General features: G+C 39.6%; 1 protein-coding gene across 8 annotated transcripts in view; it reads right to left on the bottom strand.

Moving 5' to 3' along the window:
• Positions 1-563: 563 nt before the first annotated feature.
• LOC101854485 (glycosyltransferase-like domain-containing protein 1) overlaps positions 564-22,089 on the bottom strand; it is a 25,485-nt gene continuing 3,959 nt past the window's right edge. For 3 of the 8 annotated variants that reach the window (XM_035968713.1, XM_035968715.1, XM_035968714.1), the window contains exons 2-8: positions 21,153-21,348; positions 15,127-15,294; positions 12,668-13,198; positions 11,179-11,430; positions 9,617-9,687; positions 5,536-5,627; positions 564-1,412 (exon numbers count right to left, since the gene is read on the bottom strand). In XM_035968713.1, the coding sequence (XP_035824606.1) occupies positions 1,326-1,412; positions 5,536-5,627; positions 9,617-9,687; positions 11,179-11,430; positions 12,668-13,198; positions 15,127-15,294; positions 21,153-21,348 (1,397 nt within the window). In that variant the 3' untranslated portion in view covers positions 564-1,325. Of the gene's footprint in view, positions 1,413-2,400; positions 2,766-5,535; positions 5,628-9,616; positions 9,688-11,178; positions 11,431-12,667; positions 13,199-15,126; positions 15,295-21,152; positions 21,385-22,089 lie in introns of all 8 variants that reach the window. The other 5 variants (XM_035968712.1, XM_005094210.3, XR_004858337.1 and 2 more) reach the window with 4 other exon arrangements.

The raw sequence follows: 22,089 nt of genomic DNA on the forward strand, positions 1-22,089 counted from the left end.
GGGACACATTAAACTTTTTCGGTCGGTGGGAAACTTTGAATTTTGTCCAGGTGGCGACCAAAGCCTACTCATCGATTTTAGACAACCAAGGGATCTTTAACGTGCGCAACTTGCACACGGGCCTTCGGATATTTTTCGCCCTTGTCTGAGAAGGCTAGGTGTAGATCTTTCCTAGCAGAAGATCAGGGGTGTGGCTGAAAGACAGCAGTCAGAAGGAGCCGAGGAGTAGCAGTAGAAAGGCTGCAGAGAGAGTCAGGAGCCCAGAGGAGGGGGCAAAGGAGATGATGGGGTGGGGGTAGAAAGAGGATACGAAAGCAGACGACAGACATTGTTAGAGAGAAGGAAAGGAGGTGAAAGGAGACAATTATAGAGAAGAAAAGTTTTCGGTCGCTACCCGGATTTGAATGAGAGGCCAACACTTTAAAAGAGTATACAAAACTAGAATTGAGAACGAATTTCATAAATACAATATGAGAAATATATGGTCCTCTTTGAAAAAAATAACAGGTTATACTGCAGTGAGAAAGAGACTGTGCTGGTAAAAAATGAAAGAGACTATGCAATGAACTAAACAACTTTTATTGCCGTTTCGATTGTTATGATTTTGAGAAAGAGCAAAGTGAAATTAGACAAAGGCAGAAAGACGAGTCGAGCAAGGCGGAGTGTGTTGAGCTCAGTGAGCGGAAGGTTAAAAAGACATTTCCAAGTGTAAATATAAACAAAGCTTATGGTCCAGACGGAGTGAAACGGAGAGTGTTACGAACTTGTTGTGAGCAACTGGCCCCGATATTTACCTTCATTTTTAACCTGACCTACAAAAAAAACAAAAAAACATTCCTACATTGGAGGTAGGGGCCTACTACAGTACCAAAAAAGCCTAAAATATATGATTAATGATTTAAGACCAGTCCTCATTCTAAATCTAAAGATAATTCTTTTTTTTCCACGATTCATCACTCATGTACTTAAAACAGATAGTACATTTTCACTGATTCAAGGATTTAAAAATAAATTGTATATGTTGACAATCCTCCTGGACACAGAAACATAGCTGATTATGATATTACAAAATGTAGCGGAACTCGGATACAACAAACTTGGATTCAATGGGGGTTCCCGGGTTTTCTTTTTTTTCATTCATTGAAATCAAGAAAACAACTATTCGGAAGGTCTCATAATCCCTCAGGGCAAGGTTTACCTTTATTTTTGTTGTTATCGATCCAGACCTTTACTGTAAACAAACCCCTATAACCAATGAAATGAAAGCTGCAAAATATGGACGTCATAATACAAAATATAAAGTTGCCGTGACCAGGTCCTTCTCATCAGCTTGGAGGTGAATTTTCAAAAACTGGAAACAAGTTTTTATAATCCGCTTGCAAGCATGTCCACGAAAACCGAGCAGCCAGACCCTGAAAAAGCAAAATTTAATAACACAGACTGTAGGTTAACTTCCCAGACTAACTTGGACTGATGACATAGGAAAGAAACACTGTTAACATTAACAATAACAAACACAAAAACAGAATGTTTGAGATAAATGTGTGAGCAGTGAAAGATTTTTCGCATGCTTCCCATGGGGAAAATCCTACATGGTCAAAATAAAATCAGTGGCAAAATGACCATTTTCAACATTCATTGACCCTTTTCGCACAAGATGGAGAAATGCGTAACAAATCCCCATGAGTTATCATGTAGGACGTGGTAGACACCATATTTTGCATTTAAGCAAAAATACCAGTGTTAGTGTTAGTGTTTGTTTTTAATTGAGGGTTGGCATATACATCCAAATTTTACACCACACTTTCCTCAGCAGACATTCAGAATACATTAAAATTTCACGAATTGAACTTAGCAAAAATATAAACTTTTCTTTGTTTAGGTGACCTCTATGACTTGCACAATCTTTGAACCATCATTTACTTCATACATTATTTCTTTTTCATTTGAAACCAAGGAAGCTGGCAATTTACCCATTGAAGCAGTTGATAATCCACTTACGGGCAGAGGTATGCTCCGAAACATGATATTGCACAGTGGCTCTGGAGACTCCACTGGTATCTATTTTAAGTGATGGAATGTCGTTATATCCTTACGCAAAACAATCATGTGCCCATTCATAGTCATTATGAATCCATTTAACTTTGACAAATGAAAGAGATATACCTTGCTTATACAGTCTTCACAAAAAGTTGAGGACAACTTACAAAAGTGAACTCAAAAATTAAAAACCAGGAAATCAAATTATGCCTTCTTTGACACACATTTAATTCATCAATCCACAAGTGCAAAAAAGAAATTTCATCACAGTCAAGACCGAAATGCATAATTCCCAGCGCTCTAAAGGGACCCACCTTCAAAACAGAAAATCACAACAGAAAGGGTCTCACAAAGTCTCACCAATATCAAAGAAAACGACTAGTTTAAGTTCGTGAATGTCAATGGAATTGTCAGAAGCGCACGTGTCCACCATTCAGGGCAAGGTAGTCAAGGCATCCTGACAGGGCAGCGGTATCTGCAGGAGATCCTTCGACCTCTGGTTGTCCCGGCACTGCAGCAGATTGGGCTTGCTGCTGTCCTTCAGGACGACAACGCCACGTCGCACAGGTCCAGGGCGTCAACACTTTCGTGCAGCAGGTGCGGATTACCCGCATGGTCTGGCCAGCCAACACTCCAGACCTCAATCCTATTGACCAGTTGTAGGCTGAGCTTGATCAGAGAATTCGGGAGAACTACCCTTTGCCCGCCAGCAGCTGCTTGGATGGCTGTAACAAAAATGGAACAACATTCCCCACGCCTTTCTTTTGTGATTTTCGATTTTGAGAGTGGGTCCCTTTTGAGCCCTGGGAATCATGCATTTCGGTTTCGATTGTGATGAAATTTCTTTGCTGCACTCATGGATTGATGAACTAAATGTTTATTAAATAATGAGTAATTTGATTTGCCGGTTTTTATTTTTCGTGCACTTTTGCAAGTGGTCCTTAACTTTTAGTGAAGACTGTATTATCTCGTGTCATCTTTCATTTTCGTCAAAGTGCAAAGGCTGATTTTTTTATCCGCAGACAAACGCTGTATGATTTTTTTGGTGTTATGTACGAGTCAAACTTTAAACGTGAGTATTTTTCAGAGAGTTCAAATATCTGCAAAATGCTTACTTAAGACCTTGTAACAAATTTACCGGAACCTTTCTCTAGTTGAAAGTTAGAAAAACACTGTTTTCTTTTATAAAAGAGTTAAAATTTACTAAAAGTATTTGATGCCTCCTGTCTTGTACAATACTATGTCGAATATTAAGTCTTTCGAAATACAAAACACCACTTTATTCCCTTTTTCTATTTTTGAGTTCAAGTTAATAATGAATGCAGCTGCAGCTGGCAATAAAATTGAAATGTTATCATTCTATTGTTATTTTTTCCGTAAGTGCTTGTCGCCACTGTAATATATGAGTTAATATTTCCCCAATAAACACCATCATGTCTCAAAAATCATTCAACGACTTGCTCTGGCATTTGATGACTACATGCAAAAATTAAGTGTGCAAAGATGGACTAAAATTCATGAAACATCTATTTCATGACATCTATGACCCTCATGAGGTCCTCACCTTTCAGTAAACATAAATATATATATTTATATACAGTCAAACCTGCCCTGACGGCCACCTTTATAAGACTGCCACTTTCCGTTTCCCCCCTTGCGTTTTTTCTATATAATTTAACTGTGTACAACAGGCACCTGTCCAACACGGCCGCGGCCACCATATTTTAACACACAACCCCTATCACACTAAGTAATAACACCTGTCTTAGACAGCCACCTTAGGGACTTCATTACGTTTTGTCATAAATTGTGCACTGGCCCCTGGCGTTGTGGGCGAGCTGTCATAATTCAATCACCTGTCGTTGTTGTTAGGTAGTCCCTCCAACCTATCATGTTGGGTAGGCCCCTCCCACTGTTGACCAATAGGTACCAATTTTCAGCTGCTGGTGAGGTAAGCATGTGATCCCTCATAACCCATAAGCCCCGCCCAGAACTCATACACAAATCGTAAGAGATGAGTGGTCACTGTTTACCCAGTCTGTAACAAAGAAACAATGGACGTCAACATGAACGCATCACTCGTTCTCCGAGTGGTGGCAACCCATGTGTTTGTTTTAACATGGTACTCAGTCTTCCTCGTCTGATACATTTCGTTTTATTGTCACTCTTGCGCAAAATCAGCAACAAAATAAAAGTGACAAACAAAATACAAACCAACAACAACAAAAACAAGAAACAATACGGCTACTCTCGATTGGGACTTCAGATGGGAATGGTTTGTTTTCTTCATCTTGATCAGTCCTGCCTAAAACGGCCACCTGTCTTATACGGCCACTTTTCACCTTGACAATGGGTGGCCGTCTTACACAGGTTTGACTGTATAAAAAAATTATTAAAAAAAAAAAAAAGTATATGAATATATATATATATATATATATATATATATATATATATATATATATATATATATATAGTGTGTGTGTGTGTGTATGTGTGTGTGTGTGTGTGTGTGTGTGTGTGTGTGTGTGTGTGTGTGTGTGTGTGTGTGTGTGTGTGTGTGTGCGTGTGTATGTATATATATAGAGAGTGGAACTAGGACTCATAGAGGTCGCTGGGCCTGACCTAAAATCTAGTTGATTCCAAGTGTTCGTTATAGAAAACATGAGGTTTTTTGTAGATAAGAGAAGTAACAAGTGGTGCCTGAAACACCTGCATATTATGAGCTGTGCAAAAAAAAAACTGATTCGTTCAAATGCACGCCTGTGTCATCTCGATTGTTTGCCAAAAAGTTGTGTTGCTGTGTAGAGCCTAGCATACAGCAACTTTCGATTCCACACACCAGCCCACAATTCATTACGTAAATCTACGTCAAGACTAGCTTATCATTGTAATATTAATCAGCTGCCGGGGGTAAAAAAGACAGACACGTTTGTATCTGCGGCGTTCCACGCCCGGACCGATGGTGCCCCCCCCCTCCCCAGTAACACATGTGCAGGCCGCCTATCCGACCCCGACACACATTAGAGTAGACACATGAGTGTGCCAACAACGCATGTGTGGGTAGTGGGTGTGAAAGAAGGTCACTGATTGGTCACATGCAATCCGCTCAGTGAATAATAGTTCATGATGCAGGTGCAATGGATGGTTTCCGGGAAGAGATAAAGTTCATTGTGGGATAAAAATGAGAGAAGCCACGTCTGCAGGGGGGGAAGGGGGTGTTCACCCAGGAAGCAACCTTGTTGAATCTGAGATTAATGATTTAAGTGTTCGTTGAATCCGGGTTATTGTTATTGATTTTAAAGAACAAAAAAAACAGGGAATCCATCCCCTCTCGTTGCACCCGAGCTCGTTGAATCCAAGTTCCACTGTATAGCCGGCCGTGTGAGTTCTGCGTGTCGGTATATATATATATATATATATTATTAAATAACATGTATTCAGGAAATAACAAACCTCAGACAACTAGAAAAGAAGATTTTTAGCATGGTGACTCACTTTGAACTTGTCAGTTCTTACACTCTTTGGGAAAGAACAAAATCTTTTGAGACGCTTCACCAGCTGAGCTTGAGTGGAGTACAGGCATTCGTCTAGAAACAAGAGAAGAAATAGAGAAAGAGACAAAGTCTATAAGGTATCATTTCAATTATGAACACTGTTGATGGCGTGCACTTTTACTCTTGCTCAGTACTTTTTATTTTATTTTACACAGACTGTTACCAGTGACTTCATACAATGTGCAAGGGTAGGAGGGGGGAAGGGAAAGGAAGAAAAACTTCCCAAATGGCGTTACTGACAATCCTTTTAAATTTTAAAGTACACTGATGTTATATTTCCTTGTCAGTCCTTCTACATAAAATGAAATCATTAGTTCATTCTCTATCATATGTTTAATAATAATATCAACTATAAAATTAACATGCAAAGTACAGCTGGATCCTGCTCGCCAAATTTGAGAGTGGCGATTCGTGATTCAGTCAGCTTCAAAGAATCGCGAGTACGAGAGAGCTCGCGGAACTCCGGCGGAACACTGACTGAAACGGAACAGTGTCATATCAATGCCACTTGGCTAGGGCAAGTCCCACTCTTGTTGTCCTGCCATCCTCTCCGCCCCACACTCTTTGTTGCGCTGCTTTATCTACTGACCTCAATTAGCGACCCCATAAATTCACACCCCCCCCCCCCCACCCCCACCCCATGATTCGCTAAAACAATGGCTCTATAAAATTCTTTCTGTCCATTGGTTGGAACCCATTCATTTTGTTTTAATAGGGGGGTTGAACTATACCTATCTTTTGTAAAATAAGGGGAGCCATACTAAATGTTCCGTTCCGTTTTTGCGCTCGCGATTCGACTCAGCAGTAGGTTACAAAAACATAAGCTGCAAGGTGGTGACAGCGACAGGGGAGTGAATCAGGAATCAGAAGGCGACACTGTTCTGCGTTCTGCTGAAGTGAATCGGGAATCGCGTTCCGCAGGCAAGAGTGGCGATTCAGTTCCGTTCTCGCCCTCGCGACCCAACTCTAATTCAAAGAGGAAGCCCATTTGGAACCCTAAATATTTTGTGCCACATTGATGGACATCTGGGTCAAACAAATCTAGGACAACTTCATTGAGGTCAATTCTATCTCTAAGCAGCCTAAAAGACATAACAGAAATATCCTATGTCAAAATCAACAGAAACATAATATTTTATCTTACATTATAAGCAAAAACAGTGGCAAATCCATGGAACAGATGAACAGGGAATGGCATAAATCATCGTAGTAGGGCTATTGAATAAGTAGCAGCACTGTGGAAAAAATTCCTATTATTACCTACCAATTGTGAGGCATCGTGGTGAAATCGGGCGCTCGTCAAAATAATGAAATCCGGGAAATCAGCATTTTCCGGCCAGTTTGGACATTTTTTTCGAATTTTTGCTTTATGGCTCAGCACCTCGTATGTCAATTCAAAAACACTTTTATGTGTAGATTTTTAAGGAGTAGATTTTTAAGGAAAAACGTTGAATAAAGGAACAAAAATGTAAATTTGTAGTTTCCAAGGACTCTTAAGCTATGGAAGTCACCAAACTTTGGCGGCCATTCTCTCGCTAATTTTTCTTCTGAAACCAGGCGACCCCACCTACTTCAATCTCAAGTACCTCGACTTCTATTATTAAAGATAAATGGATACTTTTTCATCGAAAGCAAGGCAAATTAACAACCTTTAAGATGATACCAATAACTCCATATGCCCAAAAATTGACGAGCGCCTGATTCCACTGTGTTGTGACACAGTTATATTTTTTACATGTTTGCCCAAAAGCCATTCTAGACTTAATAAATTGCCAGTGTTGACTGTTGTATTCATTTGAAACCTCTAAAAATATGGATTTGTTAACAGTGTGCATGACTCTGTCTGCAAAATTTGTAGCTTTGCTGGTATTTTTAAAAAATTACTTATGACACTGCAAAGTTGGCTATTGGGCCTTTTGCACACTGTGTGGTTTTGCAAAATTTAAAGATCCATAAAGTTCTTAAAAATCAAAATACATTAATTATGTTTGTTTCAAACTGATCAGTAAAAAACTTTTACACAGTGGGTAGGAGAAGAATAGAAACAGGGCACTTTCAGTTTTTGTTTTTGAGTACCTATAACAGTGGAAATAACTTGAAATACAACACTTTTTTTTACTTTCGAGTTTCATTTCACCTTCACCATTCACTTATAATCTGTCGCCCTCTCTTTGCATTTTTTGCTCTTACAGTTGTTGTACTTCTGGCTACTTTGCAATATCCTTTTAATCTGTTAGTCCTTTCCAGCTTTTTAACAATATTTTGAGCATACAATCATACACTCTTTGCTTGTTCCTCTTCATCACAGAAACTAAAGTGACATGATCATAGTCCAATAGTCAGACAAAAATGTTCCCAAAACTTTCTTTGTTTAATAGCCAGTCCATATTAAACTTCTTTATCCCTAATGCAAGAAAAACAGACATTCTCTTCAAATTAACAAATAAAGATTTGGATGGACATCTTGCTCACACCATGCCATGCAAAGTCTCATTTGTAATTTGAGTATTTTTCCTCTGCGCACCTACTCAACACTTCTCATTGATGTGCTTTCACAATTTCCTTTATTTGTTCTACCACCTCAGATGAAAAAGAGGTTCTAACCTTCACTCTCTGTGAGTGTGAGGCTTTTATTCATCCATCCTAGCATTGCCTCATTTTCTAAAACAAATAACCATGCCCCTCCGAGTATTTTTTATGATTTTGCTTTTCATCTTTAGAAGCACAGTCATAAAAAGTGGCCCAAACAGCTTTCTTCAAGTTTTTGTTGAATCTAATTGCTCTTTTGAAATATTTCTAGGCGTGCCTTATTTGTCTAAATAAGCTTTTCCTCCCCTGTACCTCCTAAAGAAGTCTTCCTTTTATTTTTTGTTTTGTTTAAAATCCTCAGAACTCTCTCAAGCCTCTGTGCCACACAACACTCTTTTATTTCACATGTCTCTATTTTCATATGGCTTGGGCTAATTAATTTTTATCACTTTCTTTAAGTCACAAACAGAAACTGCTGAAACATAGCTCTGTTAACTTTCAATGGAACGCCGCTAACATACTTGCGCTGCCTCAATTTCTCTGGCACTCGCAGTTCCGTCCAAGGTTTTGAAGCAGCCTTTCTTGTGTGCTCTGAGCCGCTCGTTACACTTTGCATTGTCGGTTTTCTTTGACCGTTCACCTGTTGTGGTGTACTGTTTACAGAAATGACTTACGGCACGAGTCTCCCACCAGACACTGACTCTATGACACTCACCGCCATTGTTCGATGGGTGGACATTTTTCTGCCAGCTTCTATTAGGTGACATTTTGATGTTATATATTTTGACATTTCTATCTCAATGAAAGCCTTATTACAATAATTTGATAATATGTGTCAAAACGCTGTGGAATTAGGTGCCCATCAATTTTTGGGTATGTGGAGTTATTGGTATCATCTTGAAGCTTGTTCATTTGTCTATCTTTTGATGAAAAAAATACCTATTTAACTTGAATTAAAGTCGATAAATTTGCGACTGGTGACGGGGTTTGTTTGTTTGGTTTTTTTGGTTTTGTTTTGTTTGTTTTTGTATTATTTTTTTTTTTTTTGTTTTTTTTTCCTCAGCAGTAAAATTAGCAAGAAAATGGCAGCCAAAGTTTGGTGAATTCCAAAGCTGGAGACTCCTTGAAAAATGAAAATTTACATCTTCTGTTCCTTTAATCAAGGTTATTCAGAAAAATTAACACAGAAATGTGTTTTTAAATGGAAATAAACGATGTTGAGCCAGAAAGCAAAAATTCGAAAAAAAACTGCCACACCGTTAGAAAAATGACGGAATCCTCATACTCAATTTCAATATTTTGACGTGCGCCTGATTTCACCATGATTCCTCACATATTGTAATCACCATTTGGCCTTTTTTCCTGATGGAGGTGCTGTTGAGGTGTGTTTAAAAAAAAAAAAATTTAATTGATATCAGAGTCGTTTCTAGAGTGCCATTTGTGTGTGTGTGTGGGGGGGGGGGCTTAAAAATAGCTGGATATAATTCTCTTACCAGGATATATTTCAGGATACACCAGTCGTTTAGGGCACAAGGGAAAACATCCTCTGCTCACAGCTTCCAACCTGACGATATGGATGTTAAAAGATGTAAATTTCTGTGACAGATTATAATTGCTTCATTTATCTGTCATTGTCTCTAAGAAATAAAAATGGTGATAACCTCCTATGAAAACAACTAGCAACTATCTATTGCAAATATAATAATAATAAATAGCATTTGTAGAGCGCATAACCCCACTCTACAGCAGGCTCATAGCGCTTTACACTATAATATCATTACCCCAGCAGACCATAGAATACTCAGAAAAATTCTCAGCTTCCAAGGAAGCATACAGTGCAAGCAGCTGATTAGAGCTCAAACACTACCAAACTGACAAGATCTTTCACTGTCTGTAGGTGGATACCCATTCTCACCTGGGTGACGTGAGAAAAATTCGTGTAAAGCGCCTTTTCCGAGGATACAAACAATCATATGTCAGGTTTCCGACAGGATTCTAACCCATGACGTACGGTTGTGAATCTGAGAGCCCAACCACCAGACCATCGATGCCTCAACAGACTCCACTGAATTTTCAAGTATTCAGAATCCAGCCACAGCATCTTCAATACCCCCCTTTCCACTGTCCAGCACTAACTGACTTCACAGCTACTTTTCTCTCTCTGAGATCACACAAAGAGAAAATGCACTTTATGGAAGTACACAAAAGTGGAAGATGTCAAGCAACTATACCACCTCATGGCTAAGGGTTGAAGAGCAAGAAAAGCAACAATTCAAGTCTCAAATGCTGGAAATAGTACTTTCACAGTATGTCCATCTCTCTCTCTCTCTTTTCCTATTGGCACTGTGGCGTCATAAGTGGTCAGCCATGCCGACAGCACTCAATACTTGCTCAGGGTCCTTGAAAAGTGATGAATGTAGGTCACTAAAATGTCCCAGCAGACGTGTTTTGGCAAAATAATATGTCCATCTGGCAAGGTCAGGTGATTTATGAAATATTCCCACTTTGCTTTAAGTATATAGTTTTGGTAACAAATAACACATGCACTTACAAAAAAGACAAATGAGATAACTACAGAATGGTGGATTGATTTTAAAATTTCACAAAATCATATGTGTCTCACGATGTGGTGTAATCAGGCACTCATCAGGTTTTGGGAATATAAAGTTATTGGAGTCATCTTAAAGGTTGTTCATTTGTATATTTTTTAAAGAAAAAAAAATACCCACCTATCTTTAACAAACATCGAGGTATTTGCGATTGAAGGATGTGGGGTTGCCTGATTTCATAGGTAAAGTAATAAGCAAGAAATAGGCTGCCAAATTTTAATGACTTCCATAGCTTGAGAGTCCTTGGAAATTGAAAATTTAAATTTTTTCCCCCTGTAATCAATGTATTCAGTAAAATCAACACAGAAATGTTTTTAATTATAATAAAAAATGTTGAGCCGCCCCAAAAAATGTCTGTTTCTTTGATTTCATTACTAGCGCCTGATTTTCCCATGATGCCTCACATTCATATGTTTTGTGTCTAGAACAATTCATTGTGTACTTACATGGAAACTCCAAAGAATTCATGTTGTGCAGTAGAAACTACTACATCAGCTTCATCTATGATGCACAGGTAATCCTCTCTTGTCTGATATCCCCAATTCAGTATTTTATCTTGCAAGTGAGATTTTGCTCTCAGGAATATATCAGGTACTTCGGAAAAGGCCTCCCCTACCACAGACACCCTAAAATCCAAACCTTCTTCTGTTAGGGAAAACAGAGCATTGAAGAATGCTTCCGGATCCTTGTCATGCTCCCTGAAAATAAATATCCAATACTATATTATTACACAACAATGAGGTTAAATTAAACACTTCACAAAATGAAGACAAACCTTAATGATATTTCATATGTGAGGCACTGTGATGAAACCAGGCGCTCGTCAAAATAATGAAATCAAAGAAATCAGCATTTTTTGGGCCAATGGGCAATTTTTGTTTAATTTTCTTTTTTTTGGCCAAACACCTTTTATGTCCATTTATAAACACATTTTTGAGTGTATTTTACAGAAAAACATTGATCAAAGACACAAAAAATGTAAATTTTCAGTTTCCAACGACTCTCAGGCTATGGAAGTTACCAAACTTTGGCGGCCATTTTCTTGCTAATTTTACCTCTGAAACCAGGCGACCCTGACCTCCTTCAATCGCAAATATTTAGACTATTATTCAAAATAGATGGATTTTTTTTTCACCTAAAGGAAGGCGAATGAACATGCTTTAAGATTATATACCAATAGACTCATATGCTCAAAAATTGACGAGCGTCTGATTCTGTCACGCCGTGACACATATGGTAGACTTTTAAAAAATCTGTTTTTCACACCCAACTAGATGTAACATAAGTCATTTCAAATACATAATCTTTTTTTAACCCTCGTTATTACACATTAATGAGTAAAGAAAACCATCACAATTCCGACAAGAAAACCATAGACTTCTTAGATTCAAAAGCAGAATTTCAGCAAATCAGCTGGTCTTGCAACCCACAGAAAGGAGAGGAGAGGAGAGCGAGAGAGAGAGAGCGAGAGAACGAGAGAGAGAGAGAGAGAGAGAGAGAGAGAGAGAGAGAGAGAGAGAGAGAGAAAGAAAGAGAGAGAGAGAGAGAGAGAGAGAGAGAGAGAAAGAGAGAGAGAAAGAGAGAGAGAGAGATGTATATTTTAGGATGGAGAGACCATTTCAGTAAAAGTATGCAGTTAATATCTTCAACTTCAGAAAAGGACCAAAAAAGTATATTTCATCACGATATTATGGCTTCTTGCCAACAAAATAGGTGTATCCTAAAAAATAGCAAACTATAAGATAGTTGCAGAACTAAGCCATTATAATAATCACCAGTAAATATCAGTGTTACCATTACATAGATGAGTATCATGAGCAATTTTATCTTCCTAACTTTTAAAAGTTAACCGATGAGATCAACATAATGGTTTCATTGCTTAAATAGGAGCTACCTTTCAAACACACACAATAAGTAAGAAATATTCCAGCTTACCATCTGTGAGGCCACACAATATGAACAAGAGAATGATGACATGGCTTCTTGCTTCTGGTTAATCCGTGTTCTTTATGCTCATCATTTTCCTGCTTTTCCAATGTGAGAGTATTTTTATCAACACTGTCTTCAAAACTTGATTCCAGGCTACCTCCTATTTCAGCTACTGAGAGCTTTTCAGAAGTAAAATCAATGTTTTTTCGCTCCTCTCCACAATTACTGGAGCCTGAACACAGCTGACCTGAGTATGTACAATTCATTTCACAATTCACTTCTTTCACATCTGCAACACAATTTAAGTCTATGGGTAAATCACAGTCAGTCCTTTCTTTTTTCACACTGATTGTTTGAAGCTCTTTGGCACATACTGGTAATGATATTGGAAAATACAGCACTCTGCATTTAGGTCTCACCATGACATCAATGCCTTTGGGTCGATGATCAGGAATAAGCTTCAAATGAGACGAAATTGAAGACAAAAATGACTCCATGTTGAATTCAGAATTGAATATCACAGAGTCTGCAACCATGCTGTGAAAAGACAAATAACGCTAGTTCAGTGCAACACATGGAAACATTACATTTTTACACAAACTTCAGTCATTCTTGTGAGAAACAAACATTCTGGACTTTCTGTGAGAAAATATTTTTAGCAGGAAGACCTGAAATTTTTAATCTGTCAAGTAAAAAGTACATATATATGACATAAAAAATTTACATTTCTAAAAACAAAAACTGTTTATTACCGATATATATATAGATAAAACTTAAAAACCATGAGGTGTCTTAACTCCGAGCAGTTTTGCCTATTCTGGCTTCTTCATTTATGTTTCAGGGGTCCTCCATACCCTCAATCCTCATGCAATCATTTATCTACTCCAGATATACATATTCAATGGGAAGGGAATTGGATGGTCTTTCAGACGTAGTCAATAGATTTCATTTTTGTCAATCTGTCTTGAAGTGGGACCTTTTTTGCTTGTTACTAAAAATAGAAACAAAAACAGAAATCACACTTTTTCAACATTCACAAAGAAGGGGGGGGGGGGAAGTGTTTGAGAATTTAGAGTTTACAATTATTTCATGGAAAAGTGAATTCAGTTCTGTATACATGTGTCAAAAATACACCATTCTGTTGGAAAATAAAGAAATGAGAGCCATTCTAGTACATCCTACAATCCCTAGTTATTGCCCTTAAATCTGGAAATTTCATATCATGACTTTTTGCCCTCGAGCCTCCTCTCAGATAGACATATTTTATATACCAATAGAAAGGGAATTAGAGGGTTTTTCAGACCTAGCCAATAGATTTCATACTTGTCAAGCTTTCTTACTGAGGTGTGACATATTTTCATGTTACTAAAAATAGATGCGGAAACAGAAATCGGACTACCCAAAAATCAGAAAGAAGAAAACAAATATTTTACAATTTAAAGTTTACAATTATTTGATGAGAAAGTACATTCAATTCTGCATGTAATGTGTACAAGACACCTCATTCTGTTGAAAAATAAAGAAATGAGGGCAGTTCTTGTGCATTCTACAAATTCTCGGTTATATCCCTTGAAACTGGAAATTTCAGAGCGAGAATTTTATAATGAAACCATCAATTCTAATACAGCAATACACATTTAAAAATTTTTACTTTTATTGATTATTTGATAAAAATACCTTACAAAATTTTCTGTATAAAAGTGAATGTATTTTATGGGCGAAATACCACATCACCAGCCATCGTATATATTTATACGAAATAGTACTGCATGAACAGCAGAGAGTTAAAGAATGACCACATAATTACCAAAATAAAATCCTTCCAATTGTTGTCAGATTGTGTGATCACATATATGTCTACCTGTGACCCCAGTCCGGCATTGTCAGAGGAAAAACATACCGCTGATCAGGTAAGCAGCAGGTCTTCATAGCGTGCATTAGTGATTATGGTGGATCTTAAGAATTATTATAGATTTAAGACTTCAAATCCAAATCAGCAACCTAGCTCAATAGCACCAGAAACTACTTTGTATCGTGACCAAAGAGTCAACATTCTACTCTGTGACCAGTATGAAATTTGAGACTCTGAAGACAACGGAAGACAACTGTGACATCCATGGCCTAGTTGTTAGGCTCCCTGACCCGCAACCGTAAGGTCATGGGTTTAAATCTCATTAGGAAACTGAAGTTGTGTCTTTGGGAAAGGCACTTTATATGAGTTTTCCTCACTTTATCCAGGTGGAACTAGGTACCCGGCTATCTAAGACAGCGAAAGATCTTGTCAGTTTGTAAATGCTTGAGAGCCTGAAATCCGAAGCTTGCACTGTATGCTTCCAGGGGAGCTAAGAATGTTTCTGAGTATACAAAGGTGTGTTGGGTAATAATAGTTGTTAAGCGCATGTAGAGCAAAGGACAATCTAAAATTTGTTACTTATTTTTATTACATTTTCTGATAAAATGAATACCTTGACAGTATCTGGTTGTATCCGTACTGAAAGTCTCTATCCTGTCTCTTGCGCACTGGATATATAAGCTGGTTCTCATGAAAGTAGATTATTTTTTTTAAAGCTGCCAAATCTGGCCGAAGTGCAATCAGTTCAGCCAGGTTGAGTACAGAACTTGAAAATAAGTACCTGAAACACATCATAATCAAAAGTCATAAGATCACTTCCAAAATGCAAGACCATAATTAGATATACTCATATAAATGGGGACAATGTTCTAAACGCAGAAACATTTTTTTCCTCTTCAAGTGTCAGATCTGGAAAAGCCATCAGTAATTTTGGTACGCCATTCAGTTTTCTGTTTGGATGTCATGTTCTAAAATTCATACTATAATATTCTCTTGTCTTTTCTCATCTTCCAACTGTGCAGAATCTCTGTGTGTATGTTACTATTGGCTTGCCTCTACCTCTTTTTGTAGGCCTTTTCTAAAAGCTGAAAAAAAATAAAAACATACAGTGTTTCTTGAAATGTACCGTGGGCAATCATTGGTCCTTTTTGCCACAAAAAAAAGAGTTGTGTACAGGGTTACACAATCCCCTTTTAGTCTCCAGTAGACATGACAACTGACCTTCCATCACAGTTCAGAATCAGAAAAGCCAGCTTACAGTGCCTTTCACCAGCGGGAGTGTCTAATACAGTAGTCTCCGCCTAAGATCCCGGTGCTCGGGAGCAAGGAAATACGGGATCTTAGGCGAACCGGGATCTTAACCGACAAACCCATGGAAGAATCTATGGTGACCCATGCTAAGACTCACAATCGATAAAATGGTCTCCCTCCACTCTAAAATGAACTGACGTGACCGCTGGGTGGGTTTATGACGTATGGCGAGCAAAGAGTGGTTAACCTTGATGACCTATCACAGTGTATAGTGGGATGAGACGTGCCATTTTCACTTATTATCCTATCATGAGTCTCAAATTCTACACTTATCCAGTTGCCCCTCCCCCATACCTGTCAAAAATTTATAGCTTTCCATCTCTGACCGAGCCCCCCCCCCCCCCCCAGTCTGTCTCGCAAATTCGGGAGTAGAGACAACTTCTGCAATGGTCAGGGAAGAGTTCACAGTTCAATGTGATCCCACCTGGAGCGAACGTGTAGGCCCTACCCATCCAGCGAGTGATGTAAGTTTAGGGGGAGAGCTCAGGTGTGAGTGCGATGTTCGGGGAAAACAAACGTGTCGGTCAGTTCACACCCCGTTGTGATCCCGTCTGGGGCAAACATTGTATCACTTCATCGAGTTTTACAACATGTATGTGATCACATTCATGATAGTGGCTGATCTTTGACGCCACGGACAGTTTATTGATCTCAACTTTTCACTCTTGATTGATCGGCTGTCCCGCCCGCGTTTTTGTTCCGCAAAATGATGATCTGAAATGCGGGATCTTAGCCGAATGTAGACCTTCAGAGTGAATCAGAGCGGGATCTTAGGGGTGACTTTTGTATAGTAAATATTCTGTTTTCTTAAAACAGCCGGATCTTAAGCGAACTGGGATCGTAAGCGGTGGGATCTTAGGCGGAGACTACTGTATATGAACGCAATTGCGTGCACCAATACATTTTTTACTATGCCATAGATTCTCTACTACCAAGATATTGCACTTTCTCTTGGGGCTTTTGTCCGCGTGATGGGTTACACCACTAGGTGATGCGAGGTAGCTGGCTCCATCGCCGACTGCTTGTGTGTGTATGTGTGTGTGTGTGTAAGCGTGTGTGAGTGTGTGTATGTGAGGGAGTGTTTGTGTGGGCGTGTGTGTGTTTTGTGAGTGTGTGCGTGTGTGTGTATCCAGCAGCTGGATTACAGTTTTTGGTGAAGCTATCAGCCTTGTGGAAGTACCATTCTCATATATATATATATATATATATATATATATATAATATATATGAAGTCTCAATTTCAGCTTCTTGTTTAAAAGTTTCCTGAGCAAAATATTGGCACAGAAACATCATCAAGGAGGCCACATGATGGAACCTGGAGTCATAAAGAATGGTAAGAAAAGTGGAAAGACATATTATATATGGATGGTATAATTTAGAGATCTATAATGTCAAGGCCACCTTTATTCTCACCCCAAGTGAGAATAACCCATGTCTCGCTATTCTCACTCCCCCCCGGCGAGAACAGCTCCCACCCTGGTGTGGGCATGAGGTGAGGACTCTCCCCGACCTCTCGCAGGCCGATAAAATCACCTAGATCTAGGCCCTTGGTGGCTTACCGCATGTGGTTGGGAACGAATAATAATTATTATGTAAAAACAATTTTTCGCCTCTCCAGTAAAGAAAAAAAAAGGCTCACTACCGACGTTACTGAGCGGGAGTGGGACCGGCCACCAGTCGGAGCATTCATTGTTTACACTCTTAACGATAGCAGGCCTCTCACTCTCTGCCTGCACACAATAAAATTATGGTTAAAGGAACAGTGAGAGAGCGTGTACAAATGAAACAAGACAGAACAGAAGCACAAAACAATATAAATGCTCTCGCACGACAGTAGAAGGGTTGTAAATTATTCAGACCAAATGGGCGAGGGAATTAAATCGTGTTAACTAAATCTAGTTTAATAATTAAACAGTCCAAGCTCTTTTCTTCACTTTCATTTTTTTTCCTTTTATTCTTTCCTTTTCCAAGTTTTCTTGCCTCTTTTTTCCCTTTCTTCTTGAACATTTGGAGTTTGGAGCCAAAAAAGAGCCAGCAGAGAGCCAAATGAAATTCTCCGGGCCAGACGCGATCCACAGGAGCCAAATTTCTGGGATTTGGCTCCAAACTGACAACCCTGACTGACTATTTGGACACAAACAGTGACGAACATGATGCTGTGGAGCATCAGCCCCTCCTCCCCCCCCCATATAACTATAGGTACTTTCTTTGCCCCCCCCCCCCCCAAATAACTATACGTACTTTCTTGCCCCCCCCCCCCCCATGTCCGCTAACCTCAGCCCTTGATCCCTCTAGGGTCATTTCTGGTAAAATGAGGGGGTGAGGAATGGCGAGACATAGATCTAGATTATTCTCAATAACCACTTCCTAATGAGGCTAATGATGTCAAGGCCGCAGCTATTCCAACTCAAGTCTTAATGTGCAGCCTCCTCGGACTCGAGTCTGAATTCGAGTTCGAATAGCCTTCTGTGGCTAGGCCTATGCGGACTCAAACTCCAATGCGTGTGCACGCAATCACTAGATGTACCGGATGTGAAGCAGAAGTAATTCGACCTTGACTTTCTTCGGTTTCTACGATCTCGAACTTACAACAAATGGACGCCGACCATGGTGACCCCGTGCGAACTGTGGTCTTTTCTTTATAAAAGATAATACAATAGTAGGGCCGGGCAGTGGGCAACGGTATGGAAGGGAATAATCTATGAAAAAAAAAATGGGTGAAGGTGGTGGGGCGGCGCGGGCCTGGGGAAGTAAGATGGAGAGAAAAAGTAAGAGAAAGAGAGAAAGAGAGAGAGAGAGAGAGAGAGAGAGAGAGAGAGAGAGAGAGAGAGAGAGAGAGAGAGAGAGAGAGAGAGAGAGAGAGATAGAGAGGGGGGGGGGGCTGTCTTAAGGACTGATGATGAATTTTATGTTTTGATCCCTTTGTAGTCGTGAAAACAGTGTAATAGCCTACCACTACCAGCAGTTTAAAGTCGGAATAGCAACGGGAGACTATTCGGACTCGAGTAAAGACCTCGCTTACGTTACAACCGGTGATTGTTGCGCACGCACATGGGAATTTGAGTCCGAATAGCCTCCAGAGGCTGTTCGGACTCGAGTCCGAATAGCCACTTAGTGTCAAACAGCTTGCCCTAGCCTGAATATAAGTGGAACGGAGTGTTTATTGGCCCACAGGGGCATTATATATAGGCCGGCACTATTTCTCCGAACGTTCGGGAAAATAAAGCTGGGCACTATTTCTCCGAACGTTCGGGAAAATAAAGCTGGGCACTATTTCTCCGAACACTGTGAAATCTCATCCTTTCCCGCAAATTTCGGATATTATATAGATCTATAATTATAGTATAGGCCTACCAAAGATTGTTCGTATACAATATGGTTCAATCGGTCCAAAAAATGTCCGCAGTAAATATTTATAAAAAGAAATGCTGCAATTCCAAACAGTTTTTCTCTACAGATATGACGTATGTTGCCTATGAAGGGTGCTGCTCTTTTTACGGAGGGTTATTGATAACGACACATAGAACTGGCATCTGCGTTTGACACTGCTGTGATCAATGTACTGACACTGGCAAGTCCCTTAATGTGTGTGATTCCATAATTTACATGTAATATCCTGCACTTTTTTAAAATTACGCACATTTAGGGTTAAAACAGCCAAATCTTCTTTGGACAGGTGGACACACGCCCTTATTTGTTAATGTTTGTTGTTGTGTGTGGACTGTTCTAATTTTGATTTCTTTCTGTTGTGAAACCTTTCTTTTTCACGTTTTTACACTCATCTAAAAATCTCTAGACTAGCTAGCTCTTGAAAATTGAAATAGATACAGACCCAAAAATTTGCCCCTGTGTGTGTGTGTGGGTGTGTGTGTGTGTGTATGTATGTGCGTGTGTGAGTGTGTCTGTGTGTGGTAGTAAGTGGAGAGTGAGGAGTATGTGTGTGTGTTTGTTTTTCGGGCCTTATTTCAAATTTCAGCCTGTATTCAGTAACAGTTCAAAGTATACAAAAATAGAAACACAGGATCCATTCACTCCAGGGCTCATGAGTCGTTCATCTCTTCCAGTTTCACTCAATCATTCAATTCCCGTGTTCTCTCTCGCGGCTCTTCCCCGTCCGCATGACTTTCATCCCCCACCCCCTCCCTCCAGGCACACACAAAGAAAACCTCACTCATTCCCTTGCACCCTGTGAACCATGGACAATAATACAGGCAAAACACTGCCTGGGCTGCATTCCTTTCGTTCGTGAGCTGTGGACCAGGCCAGGGGAGGGTCGGTGTCGTCTTGTAGTTGCTGTCACCTGTGGATACACTCGCACATTCTTCCTTTCACTTTCACCGGCTCTTTCACTCACACTGTCTCTCCATCCACAGCTCAACTCCTCATACGTTCAAAAGTTGCCCACTGGTCATGTTTAGTTAGTGTGTGTACATGTGCATGATGGTGGTGGGTGTGTGGTGGGTGTTAGTGAAGGCTGTCTGTAGGCGGGCTTGCCATGCGGTGTTCCTTCCCAGACCAGAGGGCAGAGGCAGAATGAAAGTTGGCGCCAAACTCTCGCAATAAATAGGCAAAATATCACGAGACCGGAAGCCGGAAACCGTTCGGAGAAATAGTCACTTCGTTATATATATGATTTCCCCTAGAACATTTCTTATTTGCCTACAAAATTGCGAGTTTTCTCCCCTGTATTTGGTTCCCCCCCCCCCCCCAAATACACAAAGTTCATCAATCATATGTTTTAAATTGAGAATGTATAGTTTTCCAATCTAATGCTAAAAATAAAAAGATTAACAATAGAGTCTAAAAGAAGCTACACATCTTCATCTTGTATCCAACACAGTATACATAGAGTAAACAAAGAAATAACTCAATTATACCGTAATATATCGTTTGATGAAAGAAGCAAGCCTACATCTGGAGAACCTAAATTCTAAATGAAATACTGTTCGCAGACGATCAAAGTCTACTGCATAACAATAACACTGAACTGCAGGAACACGCTGACAAACAATCAAATCTGTAGAAATGTGTGCGAGATGGAATGCCTCAGGAAAACATTAACAAGAAGGGATAAAGTGAGAAAAAATAAATGAGAACAAGTTGGGACAACACCACGTACGAAATACATTGAAAAAACAACGCATTAAATGGCCCAAATGGCCCATGTGGGCCACCTAAGTGTGGAAATGTGCCAGTGGCTCCTGGGGGTTTTGGTGGGGGCGGGGGGATTTCAAGTAGCTTTACTATGATAAGTTTAAATTACGTAGGCCTATATGCCTAGATTTTCTAGATCTAGAAATCTAGATTCTAGATCTAGATCTAGATTACCTGTAGTTTTTTCCAGAAGGAATTGTTTGGCTGAAATACAAAGCTGACGTCCGGGCTCGCCAATGCCACTTCTTCGCTGGCAAAGTCAGAATTTCAGCACGGTGTGCAATTTCATGATCAGACAGAAGTAGTTTCACAAGTTGCCCGTGAGACCCCCCAAAGAAGGGTTCGATTATCAAAATGTCTTTCATGAGTCCTGATGAAGAAAAGATACGACGGCAACCGGCAAGGGCTGTTGAGTCAAAACAATTTTACGTAAAAACACCGGCAGAGTGGTCGGTGTGATGACAATAACAAATAACTAACACAAGGTTCAAGGCACAGTACTCTCAAGCTTGTCCAGAGATAAATATTGCCAGAGTTTTGCCCCATGCCCTATGTTCGGCGTTTGGAGCGCAGTGCGCAAACTGTGTGAAGGCCACAGAATTCTACACTTAGTGTAGAATTCTGTGGTGAAGGCCGAAGGCCAGGTTAATCAACATTCCAGGTCCCTGACCTTGGTCAATGATTAGTTATTCAGTTATTAAGATAGGATAGTTTACTGTATTTGATATTTGCTTTCATTACATGCTAATCATTCATAATGTCTACAACCGATCATCATTTTGTTAAAATTCCCGCAGAGTAATTGTGCAATCTTTGAAATGCTCACTATTCCGCCTGCTTACTTTACGTAGACTTACATTGTACACGCGCGTTTATAAATTTATTTTCTGCGATCATTAACTAAGACTCTAATCTCTTAAAGACGACAAAACGTTACATAAAAGAAATGAAGATGAATGTGGATTTGGAACTGGGTCTCACAACCTTAAATGTATCCCAGTAACTCCCCTCCCTTTGGCCCTGCTTTTCCGTATTAAATTCATTACCTTCGCGCATTATAATGTTTCCCTGACAACTACAATTTCAACTCTCTCTCTCTCTCTCTCTCTCT

Source organism: Aplysia californica, unplaced genomic scaffold, assembly GCF_000002075.1.
Source record: "Aplysia californica isolate F4 #8 unplaced genomic scaffold, AplCal3.0 scaffold00078, whole genome shotgun sequence".
NCBI lineage: Eukaryota > Metazoa > Mollusca > Gastropoda > Aplysiida > Aplysiidae > Aplysia > Aplysia californica.